This window comes from Amphibalanus amphitrite, unplaced genomic scaffold (genome assembly GCF_019059575.1).
Source record: "Amphibalanus amphitrite isolate SeventyFive unplaced genomic scaffold, NRLGWU_Aamphi_draft 000089F_arrow, whole genome shotgun sequence".
NCBI lineage: Eukaryota > Metazoa > Arthropoda > Thecostraca > Balanomorpha > Balanidae > Amphibalanus > Amphibalanus amphitrite.
The window spans coordinates 902,601-916,576 of record NW_024881585.1 but is presented as its reverse complement, the minus strand read 5'-3'; the positions used below and the strand labels follow the sequence as shown (position 1 = coordinate 916,576).

General features: G+C 48.7%; 2 protein-coding genes across 2 annotated transcripts in view; both read left to right on the top strand.

Moving 5' to 3' along the window:
• Nucleotides 1-13,976, top strand: part of LOC122380003 (sodium bicarbonate transporter-like protein 11) — a 266,840-nt gene that overhangs the window by 192,674 nt on the left and 60,190 nt on the right. The gene's annotated exons all lie outside the window — the stretch shown is intronic.
• On the top strand, nucleotides 7,038-8,516 carry LOC122380006. Its single transcript, XM_043362740.1, has 2 exons — nucleotides 7,038-7,580; nucleotides 7,896-8,516. The coding sequence occupies exons 1-2, from the start codon at nucleotides 7,204-7,206 to the stop codon at nucleotides 8,209-8,211; spliced, it is 693 nt and encodes a 230-aa protein (XP_043218675.1). The 5' UTR covers nucleotides 7,038-7,203; the 3' UTR covers nucleotides 8,212-8,516.

Sequence of the window (13,976 nt, the reverse complement as noted above, 5' to 3'; positions counted from 1 at the left end):
GCGTCCTCCCGGTGTCATTACGGAGCGAGCGAAGCGAGCGTAGTCTTTCCTTAGATTAACGGAAATTTCTGAGTATGAGCGGCCGGCCGGCCGGCCGGCCGGCCGGCCGTGGTCACGCTTTTGCGAGGCTTATATCTCAGCAACCACTTGACCGATTTACACGCGGTAATTTTTGTAGGGTAGCTTCATTCCTTCTACCAAGTATTGGACTATTCCTGATGCATGTGGGTGACCCCTTATGCACGTGCCACGTGCAAAACGAAGAGGTGTCCGTTTTGTAATTGTTGCAATATCTCGGTAACTACTTGGCCGATTGCGCTGAAAGTTGGCATGTAGGTAGGCACCCACTAGGCACTGCATATCCATGTGCCAGAGTTGGGGTGCTGCTGCACGTGCGCACGTGCAGGGGTCGTTTCCAGATCTCGAGACCGGCTCGACCGATTGCGCTCAAATTTGGTACACAGTTAGGGACCGGTTAGTAGGGTGCCGTGCACAAGTCAGTTGGGACCCATTTTGCACGTGCGCACGTGCAGGGTGCCGCTTCCAGATCTCGAGAACGGCTGGGCCGATTGTGCCCAAATTTGGCACGTCGCTAGTGACCAGTTAGTAGGGTGCCGTGCACAAGTCAGTTGGAGGTACCCCCTCGAAATTTCGCACGTGCAAGGCTCACCCTCTCGCTCGCTCCGTTAGTCGCCCCAAAAGGCGCTATACTGGTGTGATAGCCCGGGGCTGCCCGCGGGGATGCGGTAGACCGCGCCCAAAGCTGCGGCCCCGGCTTGGGTCAGCGTACGCTGCCCCGACTCGGCTACCTCACATTACCGGAGCCCTGGCTTTGGGCGCGGCTTCTGCTCATACTTTGTGGTGCGATGGTGGTGCGTCGGGCCGCGCGCTCTGACCTCGGCCAAGAAAAATGCGTCAGCTGATCATTGTCATGTTGTGATGTGTTATTTAATAATATAATTTTCGCTCAAAAATATATTATTGCAATAATAAACAACTTATTAGTAGGTATGCATGTCATCAGTGGCTACAAGAAATGAGCTACAATGTCTTCTTTTAATTAGTGATCCAAGTGGGTTATCTTTTGATGAATAATGGGCCGTTTACCTAAAAAGTCCCAACATAGACAAATATTTCCTTTGTTATCTGATGACTTCAAATTTTATTGAATTCATATCATTTTTCCACTAACTGGAAAACATCCGGGTAACCATCCGTCTTCGTTTGGGCGCTGTAGGTATGTATCTCAGAAATTGTGTGGTTAGCTGAAAATTAATCGAGCTCAAAATTATAATTAACGTTTTATGTTATTAATTATTTAACACGTAAACCGACTCGGGATGCTTTTTCGATTGTGTAACAAAGAGTTCATTATCGCCTCCCGGAAACGTGAAACCTATAGAAACCAATGGAAAGCAATGCAACCGTTAAAGCAGATGGCTCTTAACTAAGCAAAAATATGATATTGACATAGTTACTTGCAGTAAGTAGGATTGTAAATGTTAGTTTTAATGCAAATTGCAAAATTTGCTGTAAAATATGGATCGGTAAGTTGAGATTGAACCGCAATAGAAATTATTGTCCTTGTTTTATTTTATATATGAAGGAAAATAATAGGTAAATAAAATATGCGCAACAGACGGTTCTCATTTATGCACGTGAAATAAAATAACATTTATTACATGAAGTTTTGTTAGGAGTATGCGGAGTATGTAGGCATTGCTGGTTTTGCAACTTAAGTAAGCCTTTGTGAATTTTATCATTTATTGGTGTATGCGAGACATGCCAATGTTTTATTCTAGCAGTTTCAGTCAGTTTTTAAGGCCTTTATTCTGAAATGTCTTTAACCCTCGCCCGCACATGGGGGGGGGTGGTTGCCACCCCCCCCCCCCAGGTAGTCTTTCTGCTCTGCACTCAACATTTTTAGAGATAGAAGGCTGATTTTTCGTATAGCTGCTCCTCTATCCTTTCTTGATGTCCACTGAAAATTTCAAGTTTCTGTGATTTTTGGTTTCGGAGATATGACCTTGTTTTTCAGGTCATGTCATGACCCAAATGGCCAATTCTCAACATCTTGCGTTTGCCATGGGCCTTATGAGCTTTTGACACCCTGATTTCGGCCTTTTTTGCCAGTCTTACCTCCCACCTATCATGGAACATGTTGTTCGACGATGTACAGGGGTCAAGGTCAGGGTCAAGGTCAACCTAGGTCACCTAAGATAATTGCGTTTTAGGCAAGCTGAATTTACTTTTTTTGAAGTTTTTTGACTGCATTTTTGGTAAAAGCTTCTCAGATCATGATTTCATGTAATATGGACCCAAAAACAATCGGTGCACACATCAGTATACACACAGACACACACAGACATACAAACACATATAACTGACCTTGACCTAACTTGACCTGAAATGACCTCAGCAGCAAAATTCTGGTCGGGTAGTGTGACAAAGAGGTTCTAGCTGGCTTGGCACCAGAAAACAGCATCGTCATCGGTATTTGATAAGCAGCACACTTGATATCCAACGGTGACCCAAAACAGCAACATTTTTTAGTTTGACCTGACCTGGAAGGTCAATGACTGACCTGAGAAGGTAAAACTGGGTATCATTGGATTCGTCTCTTCCCAAAGAATCTTTTTGGACTTTACTGCTAAGCTCTATCTCCAACAGGAACGAAATGGCGCGGGGGGGTGGCAACCACCCCCCCCATGTGCGTTCTAGGATGGGAAAATGGCATGTGCGGGCGAGGGTTAATGATTTTTCTCTTTATAAAAGATGGTCAAGTGTGCCGCATTCCAATGTCGCTCCGGATACGCGCCTACCAAGACAGACAAATCATTGCTGAATGTCAGCGTCCAACCGAAACGTACTCTTTCGGTATTCACCTTTCCTAAGGATCGTGACTTACGGGCGCGTTGGGTTTCGGCGCTCCATCGCAGTGACACCGCATGGAACCCCGATAATTGCGGTGTATGCGAGCTACATTTTAATGAGAATGACTTTCGGCAAGAAACTCGGCGGAAGAACCAACGGCAGCGAAAGAAACTCAAAGGAGGCGTTGTGCCATCCGTCTTCAAGTCATGTCTTCGGTAAGTGTATCCACTGTCACTGTGTCAGCTTTTCACTTTTTGTCTCTCTCTCGTCATAGGGGCATTCCATGTCAACCGGGACAGCCAAAATCGGTCACCTCTGCGATTTTGTTCAAACTTGGTATACCTATTGCCTATTGGGTGAAACCTCTGAGGGTGAAAGGATTTTGTCATATGCCCTCGGGCTACAGAGATACAAGCTGCTAAACTTCTGCTTTTTTAGCAGAATTGGACGTGTACTGCAATCTTGAAAGATCTATAGCTTCAACATTTTTGAAGCTATTAATTTGAAACAAACTGAAACGTGTACATAAGGAGTCATTCTAGTAAAATTTGACAATTTTTACATTTTTCGATGATTTTGAATTTGTTTTATTTTGCATTAATTTCTTAAAATGTAATTTGTGAAAAATGGGTACCCTTCGATTTTGCTCAAATTTAGATATTGTTTTCCACTACACGTAAGGCACATGTGCTGAGAAAATTAGAGTGGGCCAAAGATAACTTTGGATGATATAGCAACAAGAAGTGCAGCGTAGCACGGGCGGTGGAAGGGGCCGATTTCGCTAACCCCACCTGTTTATCGCCAATAACTCACGCCATAATTATTATATTAACGTCAAACTTTCAGTATCTGTCCAGAATCGAATTGCAAATCCTCCCGTGCAAGAAATAGGTAAATCGGTCCACAACTTTTCTAGTAATGGCGGTGTAAAGTTAAACATTCCTGCCGGAGCGGCTCGGCGGCCGGCGCCGGCCGTTAACGCCTGAATGGTAGACTGTGCCGGCGCGGGACGGTTCATCTTTGCACCGCGCTTCTTACCGCTGATTATGATCGATTCGTGTCAAATTTTGTGTAAAGGCTTAAAAATGTACAGGCAATCTAATGGTCAAATACCTACATGCGAAAACCAACAGGTAAAAATTGAATTATTAGGGCGCAAACACAATCTGTGAATGAAACGTTTCCCGCGTCGGCCGATCTCCGCCTCTGCCGGCGACATCTTACTCTTAGCAGGCCAATAAATGCCAGATTTATGGTTACATTAGCTAGAGATTCTCATAACATTACAAATGTCGTATAAAGGAAGAAATAGGGAAATCGACCATTAACTCTTAGCGCTATGGGCGTATAAACGCAAAATATTCACTATAGCAAATTTAATCACGTTTAACCCCATTTGATCTTGAAGATATCGATCTAGAGCCATGAAATTGGCCCACGATAAAGTTCCCCACCGCCCCACCTACAATTCAAATTCCGTTTTTTAATACCCTTTTTTTACTAAACCGGGCCTTTCTCCCCTAGCGCTGGGAGAGTCAGGCGTCAGTCAGGATTTCCTTTTTGCAGCCAAAGAGAGGCGCTGCCGGGAGAATGCTCACTTGCATCATTAAAACTTGCATCACTTGCATCACTTGCATCACTTGCACTCGTCACCCCTCCTTACACCCCGGAGGTCATGTCAATTGTCAGGTCCGAAATGTCTCAAGCAGTTCATGACAACTTAACCCGGCAGTTGCTGGGGTATTTCGCCACCCGCCGTTTGCTGGGGGGGGGGGGGGGTAAACCAAGGGTAAACGCCTCCAGCCGATAACTCGAGAACCAATAGGCGCAGCGAAACGCACGAGGCGGCAAACGAAAGAGCTCCTACTCCATATAATATGCATATAATATGCAGCATTTCATTTCACCATTTCACTCATAAATTTCTAGAATAGTGTCCTTTGTGTCATTTAAGGTCATCTGCAGCTGAATACCTGTATCAGTTTTCATTTTTTCCTATTGACTTATAATGGTAAGGTCACTTGACAAGCCTGACCTCATGTGACCTTTTGGAAAAATCCGAGATGTACATGTTATGACTATGAGAACTTTATAGGATACTAGGTCCTGTAAGTTTCAAAATATAAGATAACCATTTGATTTACATGGTGTGATTTTCTCCCTCGCTTTCCCTCTCTTCATTCTTCAACCTCTCTCCCTGTCTGCCTCTCTTCCTCTCTCTCCCTCTTTCACCCTCCCTCCTTCTATCTCACTCCCTGTTACCAAATATTCCCAACTGTTTATATTTATAGGTTTTGCCGGCACTGCGCGTGAAAAAATGTTTAAGTATGGAACAAAGCTACTTTTAATTTATGATATTAAACGTTTTTAATCGCAATGTTTCTTTTCAGACTGGCCACGTCGAATGTCCAACGAGAGAGAACAACCCGAGCAACGGCTTCCGAGAGACGCGAGTCTGCCGACGAGCTGCTGCAGCAGCAGGCAGCAAACATGCTGGAGGCGGAGAAAATTTCCAGCTTGGAAGATCTCGGCATGAAGTTGGGGAAAGAGAAGCTGCCTTCCGGCTACACGATCATCAAGATGTGTTCGCCAGAACAAGAGGATTATGTTCTCACCATCCGCCTGGAGGAGCTAGACGAAACGCTTGGGCTGCCTATTATCAAGAGGAACCTCACCGTCTATAGAGATCTGCGATTCCGGATGCACGCTGCTAGCACCGAGATGTCTTTACGCCATGTCGCTGGACTGACAGCCAGGCCAGGCATCTTCCAGAGTACAGCTGAGGTTCTCAACGTCCTGGCTCGGCTCAAGTCTCTGCAGCCTTGCGCGACTGACTTGAAGTGTGCTGCCGCCGAACTCATTGAGCGAGCTGTTGCAGCTGACCGTAACGACGGCCTGAACGTGTGCCAGTTCGCCGCCGAGCAACTGCGTCTCTCCTCAGTCCCTCCCAACAGAAGGCGATACAGCCAGACGCTCATGAGTCTCGCGGTGGTGTGGGATAGGACAAGTCCAAAACTGTACCAAGACTTATGCCACTCTGGTGTCCTCATCTTACCACATAAAACCGCACTCCGTCGACTGACTTCTGCGCTCAGCGTGAGGGAGGGCCTCGAGGCTGGCACTGTACAGTACCTGAAGATGAGGATCGCCAAGCTGAACGCGAGAGAACGGCTGGTTAACCTAGCGATGGACGAGGTCCACACGGCCCGCGCTGTGGAACTGGCTGGCGGACGTCTGTACGGCGACAGCAAAGATGGTGTCACGAACACCATTTTCTGCACGCTCATATCATCAGTGGCGGGTCGCTATGAAGATATCATCACCATGTCTCCCGTCCCCAGCATCACCACGGAAGCCATCCGGGAGATCTTCTTCAAGGTGCTGAAAACTCTGACTGAGATCGGCTTCAGTGTGGTATCGTGCACCACAGACGGCCATCGCACGAACCAGTCGTTCCACAATGGCCTTGGAACCGATGGCGAGCATCCCGAGTGGATCATCAACCCGTACAGCACGGACGGTGCAAGGGTGTACACCATGTACGACAGCGTTCATCTTTTTAAGAACTTCTACAACAACCTACTCAACAAGAAGACCCTGGAATGCCCGCCGATGCCAGGCACAAAAACGCCCCTTCATGCTGCATCAAAACACCTCGAACAGCTGTACTTGCTGGAGGTGGGAGGAGAAGCGAAGATGGCGCATCGCCTCACAGACAAGGTCCTCCAAGGTCCTGATTTGACGTCACCAATGTTGAGCGCGTCAACGTTCACCTGGCTATGGCGGCTACCGACGAGTCCACCGTCTCAGCACTCCGCTTCTTCAGTCAGAGAGAAGAGTATCGGGCCTTTCAAGGAACAGCCGACTTCCTTGAGCTGCTGAGGCAGTGGTTTAGCGTCGTGAACGTCAAGACAGCGTTCACTTACGTCCGTCTTCGCGACCCACTCAGAACGCCACCCAGCAACGAGGAGAGAGGCGGCCTGAACTTTCTCGTCGACTTTCAGAAGATGCTGCAGACCTGGCTCGACAGAAAGGGAGGCACAAAGATGTCGAGAGACACAACTCAGGCAGCCATCTACACGTGTCGAGGCCTGGTCGGGCTGGCGAACTATCTACTAGACAAGCACACTGCACAGTGATGTCATGAAGTACGTTCTCCTGGGCAAGGTGCAGTCTGACCGGATAGAAGGTCGCTTTGGATACCTCCGGAAGCTGGCCGGGGGCAACTACTGGGCCAGTGTTCGGCAGTTCCTGGAAGGGGAAGCGGTAGTGCGTGTCAAAAGCCTCGTCTGGCTGTCAGGATACAGCTTGGGCACAGTGACCGCACAGATGGAGGAAGCACAGAAGCTACGGCAGCGCGAAGATGATGCTGTCATCGACATGCTTGTAGTCGCCGCCTCCTGCGCCGATTACAATGGACAGCTCACAGAGGGTACAGAGCAGGCCATTGCACACGTGGCCGGCTACCTCGCCCGCTCCGTCACAAAGAAGCACGTGTGCGAATCTTGCCACGAACTTCTAGTGAACAGAGGACAAGGACCACTCAAGAACATGCGACTGGAAGAGGACAGCGAACCAATGGATGGCTCCGGACCTGGGCTAATGGATGCCGTGAAAACATTCACGGAGCTCCTCAACCGGGGAGGACTTCTATGCCCATCGGAGCTTGCTGTCCATGTGACAACGGACATGTACCTGATGTACAGGTGAGAAATGCCGAAATAAGCTGTTGTTATCTGCATTCAAATTCACCCATAGTCAATATTGACGAGATCTTGCTTTGTAATATTACATTTCAAGTTTTTTTTAGCATCAGGCGCACAGCATAAACGATATGCATCAGTCGGCGGGTAACATTACCTACCTCATCTGGCTTACGCCAGTTAGCAGTTGCACTGCGCATGTTTTGTCTGAACGCTCGAGAGCGTACAATATGCTGCACAGAATGTCAATGTTACCATGGCACATTGATTTGACGTCACTTTTGCTTCAATTATAATTGTCTTTCTCGTTATTCACAGGTGGCTGGTGCAGGACGAAGAGACGCGCTACGCACTATTCGGCTGCTCCAAGCCGCGTGCTGCCTTCCAAAAAGTGGCAGCAGTGATAAGCCAAGAGGACACGAGGTTGGTTGAGCTGCACTGTGGCAATGGCCACGGGTTTATACCGACCTTGACGAAGATGGCTGGTGCGCTTTTCAACATCTTTACGACAAACTATGCATCGGAGACTAACAGCGCCATTCATGCTAGCAGCGGCTACACACCTAGTCCATCAGTGACAAGGAGCAAGGGCCGTGACAAGGTTCATAAGCTGACCAGCGCCAAGAAGCACTAAAGATACGCGATATAGATTGTGGCCTGACTGAGATACATACCTACAGCGCCCAAACGAAGACGGATGGTTACCCGGATGTTTTCCAGTTAGTGGAAAAATGATATGAATTCAATAAAATTTGAAGTCATCAGATAACAAAGGAATTATTTGTCTATGTTGGGACTTTTTAGGTAAACGGCCCATCATTCATCAAAAGATAACCCACTTGGATCACTAATTAAAAGAAGACATTGTAGCTCATTTCTTGTAGCCACTGATGACATGCGTACCTACTAATAAGTTGTTTATTATTGCATTAATATATTTTTGAGCGAAAATTATATTATTAAATAACACATCACAACATAATATCAACATGGGTTATCTAAACTTAAGTGGTTCGTGAATAACTGCATCCTTAACGGGTCAATGTAGCTCATGTGAGGTCATAGGTACACGTGTCCGCGTGCAGCCATTCACGGGCATGCACGTGCAGTTCTATAGATGCGTTCCAGGCGTGTGAACGGTTCATGACAATAGGACAATGACAATTTTGAGCCGTCTTCAGTAGATTCGGAGATATAAAGAAATGGTGCAAACGTGCAGCAGCACCCCGGGTCGAGTTATACGTTAGTGATGTATGTGTTGCAGGCACTTTAGAAAATCAGTCATTTTGTAAAATGCCTAGGCATTTTACAAAATACCTAGCCATTTTACAAAATGACTGAGCAGCGTGTTGTAGATACGAGTACCTACCTAATTATATAGGTTTTGGTAGCGTGTAGGTGGACCGAGGAGTCCAGCATTATGACCAGAGGAGTCCAGCAGTGGGAAGTCCATACCTACCTCTATTTTGAGAAGTGCAGGCCCGCGACATTTCCAACCCCCACGTCAGCGACGCTGCTGGATTTAAAATGATCGATCTGGAGCGTCAACAAACGACTGGCCCTATGCCGGCCTGTATCTGCAAAACTATTAGAGCCGAGGTCGCGAGGATTCGATCCCACACACTTAGGCGTTATTGTCTTCTGAAACCGGCGCTCTCGTCCTACGCCAAGCGACCTGATGATTCTCCCGGTATGGAGCTTGATACTCGTATTTTTAACTGGGACCATGCAAGTAGGTACTCAAAGCTGTTGCCACAGAACAAAATTAATCGTGTTTTGTTAATTATTGCTTTAATATTCATTGTGTGCCTGCAAGTGCCTGCAACATATGCATCACATATGGTCACATACCAAGTTTGAGCTCAATCTGACCAGTAGTTTCGGAGATATAAAGAAGGGGTGCGCACGTGTGCACGTGCAGCAGCACCCCTGGTCGAGTTATACGTTGGTGATGTATGCATCACATATGTTCACATACCAAATTTGAGCAACAGCAGACCAGTAGAACCGGAGATATTAAGAAAGGGTGTGCACGTGCGCACGTGCGCACGTGCAGCAGCACCCCCTGGTCGAGTTACACGTTAGTGATGTACGCATCACATATGGCCACATACCAAGTTTGAGCTCAATCGGGCCAGTAGTTCCGGAGATATTCAGAAAGGGTGCGCACGTGCGCACGTGCAGCAGCACCCCCTGGTCGAGTTACACGTTAGTGATGTATGCATCACATTTGGCCACATACCAAGTTTGAGCTCAATCGGGCCAGTAGTTCCGGAGATATAGAGAAGGGGTGCGCACGTGCGCACGTGCAGCAGCACCCCCTGGTCGAGTTATACGTTAGTGATGTATGCATCATATATGGCAACATACCAAGTTTGAGCTCAATCGGTCCAGTAGTTTCGGAGATATAAAGAAGGGGTGTGCACGTGCGCACGTGCAGCAGCACCCCCTGGTCGAGTTATACGTTAGTGATGTATGCATCATATATGGCCACATACCAAATTTTAGCGCAATCGGTGCAGCGGTTCTGGAGATATCATTAGACCAACTTTGAAAACACCCCTCACGCGCCACGCGCAGGTCCTCCTCTGTGCCAGCCGATTTCTCTCGCAGACACGTCATTCAGTTTGTAATGCACGGGGCCATCAAACAGTGAAGACCGGACCTACCTGGGTGTTACTGATCTCGAGATATAACATCTGAAAGTTAGGGCCACTATGGTCATGGCCGAAATTTCTGCGCTCAGTCCAGGTGTACAGAGGTCTATGGCATGTGGTATCTGCATGAGGTAGGTATACCCAGTAGGTATACCTATCGTGCACCGTCAGCATATATTTGAAGCAAGAACTGATGCGCATGTGAAAGAACATGGTTTTGTGTACCGCATCAAGCCAGAAGTATAACATGCCCGTATGACGAATATTTCCTGAACATTAAGCCTAACAATCATGTCAGTTGCACGATCACGCAAATAATTCGAATAAATCATGATCGCCAACCAGATTAGCTTTTACAGCCCATATATGTCCATCAGTTAACCCTCGCCGGCCGAGGGGGGAGGGGGGGGGGGGCGGGTGCCGCCCTCCATAGGTTTTTTTCGCGATAGCTCCGAGCACGCTGGCGATAGAGAGCTGAAACTTGGCATACCTGACCTTTGATCCAAGCCGCATCTTTTGACACCAACCGCATTTTTGGGTCAGGTCAGGTCACTGACCTATGACGCCATAAGTGAACCTCTGCACGGTCTTCAGATGTCGCAACTTCGCAACGCCCTCACTGCCAGAGGAGATGTCACAGGGAAATGAAACTTGCAGGATCTAGTATCCATTATGAGTCTCACAACCTGTATATCTCGGATTTTTCCTAAAGGTCATATGAGGTCAGGTCATTTTCGTGACCTCACCATTAGAAGTCAATGGGGAAAAATGAAAACTGCTATTCTGGCGCCGGGAACGATCTCCAACTATCTCAAGCACACAGAATCGTGATTTGATGCACTCCTTGCAAGGTTAGATGCGTCATTTTTGCAATGTTGACCTTCCGTGACGTCATTTATGACGTCATCAAGGTCATATTAGTTTTTCGTCAATAACTCCCGATCAAATTGAGCTAGCGAGTCGAGAAAGCCACCAATGGACTCAGGAAGACCTGCCGAATCGAATGATATGCGACACGACCCAGGGGCGGATCCAGCCGATCCGTTTGGGGAGGGCAAAAGTTTCCGACCTATCCGACGACCCCTATCCGCCCCCGCACTGGGAGGAATGTAAAATAAATTTTGGATGGGGATGCAAAATTTTCTCAAGGGGCCTCACTGAAGGTTTTGGGCCCCTTTACTTTTTAAGCTGCCGATCATCGATTTATGAAAACCTAAAGTTAAGGAAACAATCCATACAGGAAGTTATCCAAAATGTTTGCATATTTCAGTGAACCTAACAAAATCACAGCATACCTAAATAAGTGAAATGCAACAAGTTTTTTTACTGGGTGATTTTTCTTATGCTAACCACCACCCGCAAGCCTCAAACCACTTTTCTGGATCCGCAGTGGACCTTTGAGAGCCCTACGGGTCCGCTCTTACAAGACCGTTAAAAAACCTCTGGAAACTGAATGACTCAATGGAGGCTCCTCCAGAAGCCTTCACGACTTCTCAGATTGAATGAGTCCCCGACCAGGTCGGCTCCTCAGAAGGTGCTGAAGGGTTTCAGAAAGGCAGCGTAGGCTCGAGAGTCTGGAAAGTTCTCAAAGACCGGCATCGGACCCAAAAAGCCTGTATGGAGGCCCTCAAAAACCGAGATAGAGGCCAAAGGAGCTGATGTTTAGCCTAAAGAACCGGTGTGGAGGAAAGGGTAGGAGTCTGAGTGAGGCCTTCAGGGGCAAGCGTTAGGGCCCCAAAAGTATGTGTGAGGCTCTTGGAGGCAGGTAGGTCCCTGGAGCGTTCATGGGGTCCCAAGAGCTCCCGTGTGAGCCCAAAAATTCGGCTTCATGTCCGTGGAACATGCATGGGGATTCTTAGAAGCCGCTTGGACACATATTTGATGGGTCGTGGGTACCAAGATCGATGTAATGGTCCTAAAAGCCGGTGTAGGGCCAAGAAGTTCCGGTGTTGAGACTCTCAGAGGCCGGCGAAGGGGCACCAGGAGCGGATACAGTGTCTCAACAAGCCTACATGGGACCTGACAATCAGTGTGGAATCCCACGAGCCTGCGTAAGCTCTCAGAGACCTTTGTAAGGCCCTCAAAGGTCGTTGTGAAGGGCCTCTGAATCTGAAATCTTCGCGGGGCCCCGAGGCCAGCGTGTCCCCTGCCTGCGTTAAGGCCCTCCAGAGGCCGTCGTAGGGTTCTTCATAGGCCAGCGTGGGCCCTTGGAGCCTTCGTTACAGGACTCTCAGAGGTCAGCATGACCCCTGCAGTCTGCCTGCGTTGAGGCCAGATCAGAGGCCGTCGTGGGGCCCTCAGACGCCAGCGTGGGCATTTGAAGCTTGCATTGGGTCCTAGAGATCGTCGTGAGGGCACTCAGTGAACGTCTCGGGTGGAATCACTGTGGAAATCGTTGTGAGGGCCCTTAGAAGCCTTCAAGAGGACCATCAGAGGTCATCATGAAGATCCTTGGCCATCATGACGGTCTTCATAGGCCCTGGGCCCTCAGGTATCTTTGCAAGGCCCTCAGAGGCTGTGGTAAGGACATCAGAGTCCATCGTTAGGGGCATCAAGAGACCGTCACAAGTTCCTCAGATGCCAGCATAGCCCCTGCAGTCTGGTTGTTTTGGGGCCCTCAGAGGCCGTCGTGGGCCGTCTAAAGCCCGATGGGCACTCAGACCTGAGATGAGTCTAGGACCGTGTCACGAGGGCCCTCAGAGACCGCCGTGGGAGCCCTCAGAGGCAGCGTAACCCCTGGAGTCTACGTGGGGTCCTCAGATGCCGTCATGGGGCACCAAACGCGGTTCAGGACACTCCTAGCCGGTGAGGGCCCCAAAGACCAGCATAGGGCGCTCCTGACCAACAACTGGACGTCTGATGATCGGTGATCCCACATGATCGTTCGTTTCCCGATCACTGGTTTTTAGGATTAAATGTATTTGGTGGCGTGACAGGCCTCTTATACGGCTTTTGGAGGGTGCAAAAAGCTATGTTTGCACTCCAATGTTTTCCATGGGTCTGGAGCTGAACCCCTGCACCCTCTATCCGGATTTCCGCTGCCCTTGAGCACCGAGATGACCAAACGACTTTACAACGCCACACTATCTACATGCAATCAGTTCAGGGAGTTCGATCTATTAACAGCATTCTGGCATAAATCATCAGCAGCGAGCGTCCAGCTCCTTACTTCGGAATGGCCGTCACCGAAAGTCCTGCTTTTCGTCCAGATAGTCCTCGACACCGTATTCAATTTTATCATCTCTATATGCTTTGGGAGGGGCAAAAGGACAGTCTTGCCCACATGATTTAGCTTTGGGGAGGGCAAATGCCCATTTTGCCCTTCCCTGGATCCGCCACTGACACGACCTCTTTCGACCAGCTTCGTGACCTGGGGGTGCTGACCTGACCTTGACCTGAGGTCAACACCCTAAGTTGACCTTACCCGAACAAAAAGTACATCATTCGACGCGCCTGAGCGAGGCGAACACGATGCTGCCAAAATCGCGGCTCTGCGGCCGTTTTTTGCGAAGTTATTCACCAAAAACTGAACCGTACCCTGGGGCACTTGACCTGACCTCAGAGGTCGCCGGTTGACCTAGGACCTTAAAATCGGGTACCAATCTCTGCGTCTCCCAACGGCGCACACGCTCGTTTTTGCCGCGACGCGCTAGCTCCACCAGGGGCCAAACGACGAGGGGGGTCGTACCCGCCCCCCCCCCTCGGCCGGCGCGTATGTAGAAAACCAATAGGTCCCGCGAGG

Coding starts and splice junctions, on each gene's coding strand:
- LOC122380006 (XM_043362740.1), top strand. CDS start 7,204: ATGGAGGAAGCACAGAAGCTACGGCAGCGCGAAGATGATGCTGTCATC. Junction 7,581..7,895: donor GACATGTACCTGATGTACAG/GTGAGAAATGCC, acceptor CGTTATTCACAG/GTGGCTGGTGCAGGACGAAG.